Raw genomic sequence first — 12,021 nt, forward strand, 5'->3', positions numbered from 1 at the left:
CAGTTCGAGTTAGAATTTCAAGGAGTGGGAAAGAAGCCATGGTTGTATGCATGCTATGAAGTTTTTCATGAAGAAACAAATCTGAATTTCCATGAGAAAATGAGGAGGAAAAAGGTCAGCTCTCTAGTTACAGGGTTCTTGCGCGTGTTTTCTGTGGAGGAAGACTTCATAATATAGATTTCAGATTACAGTATTGGATTTTAGTGACTACTTTTCTCCAGGATGGAATAATACCAGTAATCTGAAAGTCGTTTAAGTTTTCTGTACCTCAGGAAACTCCCTCTTGAAGTGTCTCATCCCTGGAGGTGTTTAAAAAGTCTGTAGATGTGGCACTTCAGGATATGGTTTAGTAGGAATGGTGGTGTTGGGTGGATGGCTGGACTTGATCTTAGAGATCTTTTCCAACCTTTATGATTCTATGAAGTTCAGGCAGCAAGAACAGCTCCTGAACTCAGGGGACTGGGGGTTGCAAGTACGGCATGGCCTTTCTAGGGCTAGAAATTTTGGAATGAGCAAGAGAGACCTGCCTTTTTATTTCTTTTTCTCATGCGTTCAAATTAACTCTGTGTTGAGAAATAGTATTAGTTGATGAAGAACTTATTCAAGGAAGTTTTCTGGAGTTGCTCATGATAAATTTTACATTGTATGTATAAGATTACATTCTAAATATGGAGCATATCTTTTCCTGATATTCATAACACTGAGCTACAGAAATACACGGAACTCATTTTATAGCACCATACTAATTTATTACCTGTAAGAGAATATATTCTTTATGTTCACCTCTAACGGAAGATCTGATATACAGCTGTATAATTTCAGCAACAAAAGTAATAGATCTTTGCCCCCTTTTTCATGTGTGGGGTTTTGTCAGGTATAATCTAAAGGCTTATTCATCAAGTAAATATACAAAAACTATTAACTAATACACCAGTCTGTTTTTTTGTACTTTACCAGCCATTGGGTGACATCAGCCAAGATAATTATATCAAGAAAATAACTATGCGTGTTTCTAGGCTCATCTGACTTCAGAACAAATCTTCTTTACATTGAAACCCTTCCACAGTATTTGAAGAGCTTAATAATCCATTTCTGTTCTATTCTTTGTGTTTATATATTCATCAAAACAGTTTTTTTAAATTTCCAGTTTCCAGGAAAACAGTGTGATGATGAATTTCTAACTCTCTTCAGACATCTGAAAGTAAAGCATTCTGTGGATTGTCAAGTCTATTAAATTGCAAGCTGAAGTTCACATCAAAAGAGCAGCAGATCTGGTCACCCAGAGAGAAAATTATCCAACATTTTTATGCTGTAGATAAATGTTAATTCATATTCATATGACTGACACTCATCTCAGTTGATACTCATCTTGCAGATCGATAATTCCACTGATTTCAGCTAAGTCTTGTATCAGTTGCTAACTCCTCTGAGTAGACTACCTTTGAACACCTTGAACCTCTGTCTTTAGGCACTGCCTGTAGAAAACAGAGGTGCAGGTGAACAGTGCAGGTAGATAAAATGCTAGGCTGCTTAGATTGATAACAGTTTTGCCACTGGGTTTTCTCTGCTCCATAATTTAAGCTTACAGCTCTATATTTGACATCCAGGAACTCAGGAATATAGATTTACGTTCTTAACTTCTTCATCCCTCTTTTTATCTTGTAAATAAGACAAGGAAAGAAGAAGAAAGAAGGCTTGGTTCACCTGATCTTTTGTGATCCTCTGCTTCAGAATTTGGTACCCAAGGTCTTCATTACAATTAGAGCCTGAGCACAAGAAACCTGAGAGGCAGATTTTAGCCTCAGAATCTTGTTAAATGTTTTCCTAAGGTGAAAGAAAACAAACCTTCAGATCAGACTATGAACTGTATTTGGAAGTGTAAGTTACCAATCCCTTAGCTGAGCAGGAAAAAATAGACATGGCAGTACCCTCCCTTGCTAAGGGTGAGATTGTGCTAACTGAGAAGACTCTTCTCCAAATACTGATTAAGCAAAAGTGAAAAGGGCTCCTTAAAAATATACTTGGGCCATGCAGCTGTCTGGCAGGACAATCTCCTTTCCCAGAGCAGCAGTTGCCCAGACTAATGATGTTCAAAGGACCATAAGGAAAGTGGAAATCACATCAAGTGCTGAGAAAAAGGTCCTTAGCAGCTGCTTTTGTTGCCAGAAGCTCCCTTGATTGCATCACATGTTTAGCTCAAACCAGTCACACTGAACACAGTGTCTCACTCATAATTATAGCTTTTTATCTAGAAAGATGGACAAGCCAAACAGGGACTTTCCTCTGCCAGATTCCGTGATGCAGAGCTAATTGGCAGGATGTTAGAGAGGTCATATCATGGTCCAGTGAGAGATGAAGCACACCTGAACTCTTAGAAATCAGCTCAGAATAATTTCAGACTTCCCATGGAAATGAGTATCATTTAAAGTTAATAATCACAGTGAAAACCACTGGGAAGAGTGTTTCTTGCAGAGGAAAGCCCTGGATTCAAAGGGAAGGATTGTAAGGTATAGAAACTTTAAGTGCAAGACTATTGCATCGTTCAGGTAAAAATAAATCTTATATATGGCTCCTTCACTCCTTTCTTTGTCTTTTTCAAAAACTTTCATTAACAGGAAGAACCAATATATGAAATGACACACACACACAAGAAGTCCATCTAACCTAATGTGCTCTATCCAGGAATGACCAATAATGGATGCCAAGGGAAGAATAAAATGAGTATTTAAAAATTTTCAGAAATATTTTCCTAGCCCTTAGTCATTCCTACGTAAAGGCATTTTCCCAGCTGTTCCTGCAAGGTGTCTTAACGGTGTTGGATAAACTTACCTAAGCTTAGATAAGTGCAAGCAACCACCAGAATCATGGCTGTACCCATGTTCTCACCGCAGCCTTCAGGGGAAGAACAGTGTCATAGCAGGTGATTCCAGGGAGTAAAGTGCCTCTCTTCAGCAGCAACCACCATCCTAATTTTCCCTCCCATCATGCACTCACTCCACTGATCAGTAAGCTCTTTTTTTGTTTTTAGGCTCACTTCCTCCTGAATCTCTGTTGAAGCTTTTCCCCTTTCCCATGCATTTGTCCTTCCCCTGGAGGAGTGGATCTGGCTCATTGTTCTTCAAGAAGCAAATTTATATTCTATCTTCATTTCTGAGATTCTATCAGCTGGTTTTGGACATAGGATGTGCCTACTCACGTATATGTAAACATTCGTCAAAAGCTTAAACCTAGTAGGATGCTGGTAGCAACGTAGTTATGCTGCATACTGACTCAAAAAATATTAAGACCGTACTTAACATGATAGAGTGTTTGTTTTTGTGCTACATCAGGTTGATCACTAATAGTACTATTGATACTATTGGTGGTGGCTCAGGGTTGTCTGTTATATGACGTCACTTTCCAGTGATCTTTGCCATTACCTTTTGAGAATAATGATACTTTTTACCTTCAAAGAAATGCATGGCTGTGTTTGTATGGTTTTAGTAAGTGCTGTCCAAATACTACAGATTGTACAAATTAATAGAATAATGTAATACAGTGTTGGTTAGGTAGTCAGAAAGGTATTTGTTAGCAATATACAGAAAAGGCTAACAACACTTGTTAATGCTTTTTGAACTTGTAACTTTGTAATATCCTCAGGAAATAAAACCCAATTTATATAAATTAAGTTCAACTCTGATTTCTAAAGCAGGGATTCTATGTGCAAAGCTCTTAAGCTTATAATATTATTCTTGTTGTCCTTTTATATTAAACTCTGACTTGTAAAATGCTTCATGAAATTATTAAAAAGGCTATAGTATTTGACACAACTCCCTTCTCAGCATGCAAATTTGTATGTAGTCCTAACTTAATTCTACCTCAATATTTTTGTTCTCTCATTTATTGTCTTATACATGTTTCCCAGGATAGCCCACTGGTCTTACAGTCTGACAGAAATGTAACAGTGAATGCAAGAAATCACATGGGACAGTTAACTGGACAACTGACAGTAGGTGAGTGTTCTTTATTGACTGTTATGTATACAAGTTTAGCTTTATAACTAGGTTTCATTAATTAACACTGAAGATAAAATATTACTGAATAGTTGGAAGAAAATCTCATCACCATGCTCAAACAAAAAACAATGTGTACAATGGATCGTAAGAGCATGATTCAGCATTCTCTGAAAGCAGAGAAAGTAGAAGTGCCTCAAAAGAGTTAAAAAATAACTGAATGAAAAATTATTATTTCTGAGACAACTGTAACAAAACAAACTAAAGAAAACCTCAGCAAAACATGTTTCAACAACAATTTCAGCAGGAAAATAATGATCATTTTCTCACAAGTTCTGTCAGTCTTCCATTACTTCAGTGGGAATTGATTTGTCCCCATTATTCTTGCAATGTATTTGTATCAGCATATATTGAAAACAGTTGGAGTAACAGAGTGTAAAAAATCAGAACAAAACAAAAATCCAAATGCTTTCCTAGTCACTACAAAATTCTCATAGAAAGTGATCATACTGCCAGTCATTCATTAAAATGGCATCTGATATTTTGCAAAGTATAAACTACAGCAAAACAAAATTTCTAATGAAATGGAAATTAAAAAAATCTGCATATCTATTCCACTCTTCATGTGTTTTTCCCTGCTTTTATTGATTACCATGTTATACTGCATTTTTAGAACAAATGGTACTTATGGTGTTAGTAAATATGAAGTAATATTTTTTATATTTTCAGCCCTAGGACAGTACTGAAGATATTCATTACATTTTAAGAATATTGGCCAAAAAAATCAGCACAAAGTAATGCTTTAGATCTGTTAGAAAACAATATATATTGACTGGGAATGTGATGAAAAATACACAAGCATTTATGTGTGAGATACTAATCTATACATAAATTTTAAGAGACACCCCTTAGACTCCACGTCTTTTCATTTTTTTCACTTCTGGGTTAAGCTCTATTTTATCCACTCTTTTTCCTCAAGGGCCAAAGATACACTTACAAGTAGTTTTAATTTAAACTCTAGTTGTGATCAGCTCTGAGCTTTCGTACTGGCTGGGGACTGTGGCTTCAAGTTGTCAAATACCTTTGGCGAGCGCATACCGAGTGACACACCATCTGCACTGATTTCCCTGAACGACCACATCACATGAGTGTGCAAAGGTAACCAGACTCGCTAGCAGATACAGATGAGGAAAATTAAGCTAACACCTGTTCTGGGCAGATTGTACTTGCCCAGTGTGTTTATGGAACTCAGTTCTGTTTCATGCAGTAGCTATATTATTAAAATCTTTCACTTCATCTGGTAATTGCTAAAAGGTGAGTTGCCCACAGCAAACATTCACATTGGCTGAAATAGATATGATAGTTTGATTGCTGACACCGTTCCTGCTGAGTGAATCCAGCACTGAAAATGTATGCATGTCGAGACTGACCTACTTAAAGGCATCGCACTAGAGGTTAATATTCTAAGAACATAAAGGCCTGAAGAAAACATGTGTTCTTACTTTACCACCATTAGAGTGAACATCTGTAAGCTTCTTGGTGTGCAGCTGGTCCAGTATTTAAAGAGTGGAAGTTTGCTAAATTGCAATATTATATTTACATGATTTCTTATTCTTTATCTCCCTCTTCATTTTCATAATGGCTATATGGCCTTTATTCTTTCCTATATTCATATAAAAATGTGGTTCTTTATTTTTTAGAAATTTCTCATACAGTCTTGAATGCATATTAAAATATTACTTATTTTCTTGTTTATTATTAAATATTTCTTACTTAGTGTAAGTAGTTGTAACTGTCAGCACAATCAGTAAAACCTGAACATTCTACTGCTGGAAATCAAATAAATTAACAGACACTTACAAGTCAAAACATATTATTCCTGCCTTCCCTTCCATAAATTTTGATTGTGTAAGGTAGAGCAGATAAAGACAAATTCTTGACTTTGTTGTAGGTAAAAACGTGGAAACATTGGCTGAGAGAAGGGAGGGGGACTTTCCTATACCAAGCTTGATGATATCAGAAAGTATTTTTTTCCTGTTAACGGTAAATATACTCTGGAAAGTCCCTGTCTTCAAAAATACTCTTTGTCCCTTCACCGGTGCTGCATGCTGAAGCAGCTGTACGTGTGGCTGTCCAGTGAAAGGGATGAAAATAAACACTGGAGGAAGCAGCAAGGAGAAATATTTCTAAACTACAGAAAAAGCAGATTATTATGCTTTGGGGAAAACAATACCGAGTCAACAACTTTGAAAAGTTCTTATCTGTTAAATTCTCTAAAAAGTTGAATAACAATAATAATAATGCACGTCTGTGTGCATCACAGGAGCATTCTGAAAAAAAAGAAGGATGCCCATGCACTTAGGTGGATGATAACACACTTCCTATATGTGTGATATGGTGCCCAGCGACAGGATGAGGGGCAATGGGCACAAACTGAAGCAGAGTAAGTTCTGTCTGAACATGAGGAGGAACTTCTTCACTCTGAGGTGACGGAGCACTGGAACAGGTTGCCCAGAGGGGCTGTGGATTCTCTTGCTCTGGAGATATTCAAGATCCGCCTGGACAAGGTCCTGTGCAGCCTGCTCTAGGGGGGGTTGGACTAGACCCACAGAGGTCCCTTCCAACCCCTAACACTCTGTGATTCTGTGATATCATTGGCATTTTATCTGTATTTCACAGGAAGTAAGTGATGTTACAAGGCAGTGAATAGGCTGGTCTCTTGTCTTCGAGCTGCAAATTGCTGTCAGTGGTCATGTCAAATTTTAGGACATCAAAAAATATTTTCTGTGGTATGTGGAATTTTGCCGTGCGAGACTAAGACAGTCTTAAGAACATCGAATTAAAACTGTTAATGGGGGGTAGATTAATGTAAAGAAGTGGGGTGGGGCTGGGAGGAAGAAAACTTTGTGGTTACCCAGGGAGAGAGAAGAACAGTGAAACTCTTGATAACAGGCACTCCGTTCTGTGAGTGACTGTGGAAGGCAAAACATTTCTCTAAAGTGCATCGTTAAGACATCTTGGAGCGCATCCTGATTAAGAAGGAGTGATGGAAAAGTATATAAATATATATATATATATATCTAAGAATACTGGGTGATTCAGTGGTTATACGTTTCAAAAGTGTAAAGCCAAGTTGTGGCTCCAGGTCTTACCATACCCAGGGTGCATCCATCGTTAGAGTACAATGAATTTATGCTGTCACTGAAAACTGGAAGGAGAGAGAGTCACAGGTGTAGCAATGCTTTCTGTTGGGATCTATACCAACTGAGCTGGAAATGTTTCGGGCTTCGGTCTGTTTGTGACATGTGGTCAGGAAACTACAAGGTTTGTATCTGGCTCTCTAAAAGGACTCCACAGCCTTCAGTTTTCAGAAATGCTACCTGAGACCAACAGAGCAGATGTAGCACAGACATAAAGGAAATCTACAGAATGAAGATGTAAACATGATCATTCATTGATTTTTTTTCTTGCATCTGAGCTAGATAAGGGAAAGTAACCACATCCCTCCGTTTCCAACCCTTCCTTAGCGATATGCTTGGCATTGTGCATTCTACTGAATTACCTTGACCCAACCTTTTCTCTCCCTTTAGTCAATGACTGCATAGTTTTAAGCTGTATGTAAAAAGATGGACTAATTTTCTACCACTCTTAGAATTGCACAACAGTTGCTCACTTCAAGCCAGAAGTCTGTCATCTCCATGCTGTCTGCACAGATTGTGCATACCTCTGCCTGGTTTTGTGGAGGACATTAGGTTGAGAAGTGCTAAAAGGATCAAAATTAAATAAGGCTGAAAGGAGACCTTTGAAGCCCACTTATGTATTTACTATAACATCAACTACAGATACAATTACTACTTTGCCAACTTTCTCATTTTTTCATGAGGTGTGTTTTGGTTTGTTTTTTCGCTTGCTGCAAGAATTGCTTCTGACAGGGATTTCTGCTGTTGCTTGACCCTTTCACGTTCATAAAGATCCCTGGGGATATCTGAAATCTTTTTAGAATATGACATAAAGATAAACGTGCACTTCATTTTTGCTCAGCTTTGGGCTCTTTAAGGCAGAATCGTAACTCTCATAGAGGTCCAGAGCTGTACAAGTCACAGCTTTAGCAAGCGCCTGAACCTATAGCTCTACTCATTGAGATCTCTACAGCCAGGCGAATTGAGAAAACTGATTTGAATGCTAATTAAAGTTATATCACACTTTTGCAATTATTTTTTGAAAATAGCAGATGAATGTATAATTTTTAATTACTGCACTGGTAAAGGCTGATAACAGTACTAACAGTTATAGCTTTTCAGATAACTTGTCAAATCTGATGAGACTTTCCGTCCATTTACCACAAAATTTTGTTGTGTATTCAGGACTATTTTTTTTCTTTAAAAATGGGCTTGCTCACTTCTTGTGTTCCACCAAGAGCACATGGAGTAGTGCGCGGAAAATGCTGGACATTAGAAACTAAAGGTATATAACCTAGTGGGAGTGGAAATAGTCCCCTTCGTCATTCTTAACTATATCACATATGCCAGTCGTCTGTGCCTATGTCTACTGATGCTTTTCCAGCTAACACAACCTGCTGCCACTTCACTTTCGAGGTGATCAAGGTAGCTCATTACCTAAATGTCGCTTCTTCTGTGAATACCTCAGTCCATTTCAATGTAGTATTGTTGAGAAATGAAAGAAAATCTGAAGCAAGAAACAGCATTCAAGTATTCTTTCTTTTAAGATTACTTGTGTAGAACTTCTGATAATATGCGTGCACATGGGCCTCTAAATCTTTGATATTTATTGCCAGACATCTACATATTTAAGACTATTATGAACTTGAACTAAGTGTCTCTTAAGGCAATGGAAGTAAAATCATGCTTAAGTAACAATGGACGAGAAATACTTCTATATTTTTTAATCCTGTTTGCATACAAGTGAGGTCATTTCTCCTAAGTGTTGCAGGAAGAGGGTAGGTTCTGAGTGGCCGTACACATGTACCCTTTCCTCACAGTAGGAAAACGGAACAAAAAGTTTCAGCTCTGCTTTCTCTGATCTGTGTGATTGTTCTCGTATTGTCAATGGAAGGTTGCTGGGGAGAGAAAGAATGATGTTTTACAGTCCTTTGTTAGCTGCTTCTAACCTTCAGCTGGGCTTCAATAACTTCAACTTCAATACAGATCAGAATTTAATTGTCAGGAATATGTGAAATAAAGCTTTCCTCCTTTCCCTTACAGTGATGTTTGCCTACCATTACTCCCAAACTGCTGTAAAATTTCAAAAATCAAAAATATATTAAACATTCTGCTAGTTTAATTTTCGCATTAAAGCAATTGTTCTTGTAACCACTGTGGTGTAGTAGGATTACGAACATTGTTAATACAATGTGTTGCAAAACCAAAGTTAGATGAGTGAGTTATCCATTTCTCAGCATAGTATGAATTTGTGTTGCTTAACTAAAATACAGACTGAAAATCCTCCAGTTTTGGTCCTTAAAACCTCTTTAATGTGTGGAAATCAGAAATGCAGACCCTTCACTTCTACGATACATAGGTGAATTAGTAGTCCAGTTTTTGTAGCAGTGTACAAACAGGAGTACTTTATATTGACCTGCAGACTGAATATGTAGTAGCTTAAAATCTTCTTTTGGGGGATTTAATCAGACTCTTCTCATAGTAGCCAAGGTTTTTAACTTCTAGTTAATTCACTCCCCCTTCCTTTCTAAGCCAAGAAAATGAACACATAATCTGTAATTTCTGTACTAAATTACTTGCTTTGCTTACATTTTTTCAGAAGTGTTTGCACCTTATATGAAGTTTTCTGTTGAAAATTACTCTGTTGTCTAATATTTTCCCTTGTTTTAATCAGTTCCATGTCATTTCAGAGAATATTTAAATAACTTACACAGCAAAATATTATACATTCTGAGTATACAAATTTTACAGTATAGTGTTTCTTACCAAAGTTTTATAGCCAGCTAAAGACTTTCTCCAAGTATAGGAATATAAACAATTTATCAGGAGGTGAAAATACGGCTCATCTGCTAGTCTGTGGTACAAACCCATTGTCAGATCTTTCAAATGGAGATAGCTTACCCTTTTTTAGTACAGGTTATCTGCCTTTTACTTAACTGCAGAGTTAAAGGAGCTCTTTCAGCTTCAGGAATCACTGCAAAAGGTATGAAGGAGCGGTGCCTGGGAGGCCATATGGCTTTACATCTCCTCCTGGCAAAGCGTGCGAGATGAGCCAAGAGGCGGTCAGAAAGCGAGCCATGTTGCTCATAACAGTTGAAATGTCCAGCTGGAATCTGAGTCTCATCCCTCCTTGTAATTTACACTGCAGCGTGACACTGTCTCTCTTTCTGTCTGTCTAATCCCTGGAAAAGGCTTTTTACAAACCATCTGGGCTAGAACAGGTTTTGTAATAGTAGCTCGCATAAAATAGATTCAGCTATACTCTTAATGACTTTGGCTAAGCTATCACGAGAACCTACTCCCATTAATTAAATATTTTGAAGAGTGGTATTAGAAAAATATGAAGCTCTGAAAACTGGTCACAACTTCAACCTCTTTGCCAGCACTTTGATGGGTCTGCCAAAGCAGCCTTTTAAAATTTAACATGTTATTTATTTGAAAATGGTCCACATTTCTCCTGCAATTCTCTGTCTAAGTCATCTTCCAATAATATAAAGCCCCTTGACATGTTTGTCTTCATTCAGCGTCAACAGGCAGTAATAGTTAGCGGACTAATAAAAAACAGTAGCAAATAACTGTTTTCTAATTTTTACTTCTATTTCAATTTTAAATTAGTTGCATCATTCTCTGTGTTAATCTGCATATATACATCTGATATTCAGCAGTGGTGAGCTTAAGCTCTTGTGACTAGCCCTTGCAGTAAATGGATTGAAAAACAATATTTTTTATACATCCATTACATAATTAACTTATAAAAGTATTAAATATACTTAGTATCTTCATCCACTTTGTGCCTGGGCAACAAGATCTCTTAGAAAGCGAGAGGTACCTTAGACAGTGCTTCAGATTGCTTTTAATCATTTAGGTACATTTTCAATTTTTAAGCGATAACTTTCATATCTTTATGATATCTTGTTATGTGTTACGTGCAAACATAACACTATGTTGCTGTTTATTATTTGAAATACCCTATGGTGTGAAATGTGCCTTGCATCTCCCCTACGAATTGCCACATGAAAACCATGCTACAAAAACAGAGTAGTAAGTTATTTCCCCATCATTTCTTAGGACCAAGGGGTAATCCTCCGTGGTAGATACAGACATCATCTAACCTGAAACCTCCTTCCTGAAATACAAGAGTATACACCAAGAATTAAAAATTCCCCCATGAATAAACACAAATACTAGCAGCATTAGGACAATAATTAAATTCTGTGCAGTTTCTGTGTGGTTATTTTAGAGCCAAGGGTGCCTGTGCATTGTTGGTTCTGAACCACCGTAGCAAAGAAGGTCTATGCTGTGGATGTAATATCCCTTACTTGAAGTTTTATCATCCTCACTAGCGTGTTCGACACAATCTTCTTTGAATCTTAAAAATCATCGCTTTTTGTTAAATTATTTATGCACTGCATCAGTACTTCCAAAGCTGGTGTCTTGATATCTCTTCCTCTTATTTCTGTGTTCAGTATAATTTTTTCTTCTTTCTGTCTTCTTCAAACTAAAAGTTATTGACGTTTGAGTTTTGATCCAACTTTTCTTCTTTTCTTTTTCTTTCCCTCAGTCTGAGCTCAGGAAGAGTATTTCTACCTAGGATACAAGGTGGAGCTTGTGTTAGTCCTTATCTGAAGTTGTATTGATCTAATGTGGAGAGGACCTTTTTCTCTCTGTAACTGACAGACAAAGAGAAAAACATACTTTGTACTTTTATAACTAGCCTGATGCTTCTTGCTATAATATTTGTAGCATAGACAAAACACCTGCAGGTTATTTTCTCTCTCTTTTTCTAAGTTTATTTATCATCTGTGTCTGGAAGGAGTTTTGAGGTCCAGTACCTGTTTTTCTTTCCATGA

At 37.2% G+C, this 12,021-nt stretch overlaps 1 protein-coding gene across 2 annotated transcripts in view; it reads left to right on the forward strand.

Moving 5' to 3' along the window:
• SGCZ (sarcoglycan zeta) overlaps positions 1-12,021 on the forward strand; it is a 489,220-nt gene that overhangs the window by 411,637 nt on the left and 65,562 nt on the right. For both annotated transcript variants that reach the window (XM_075420147.1, XM_075420148.1), the window contains one exon: positions 3,905-3,992. In XM_075420147.1, coding sequence (XP_075276262.1) covers positions 3,905-3,992 — 88 coding nt within the window. The remainder of the gene's footprint in view (positions 1-3,904; positions 3,993-12,021) is intronic.

This window comes from Opisthocomus hoazin, chromosome 5 (assembly GCF_030867145.1).
Source record: "Opisthocomus hoazin isolate bOpiHoa1 chromosome 5, bOpiHoa1.hap1, whole genome shotgun sequence".
NCBI lineage: Eukaryota > Metazoa > Chordata > Aves > Opisthocomiformes > Opisthocomidae > Opisthocomus > Opisthocomus hoazin.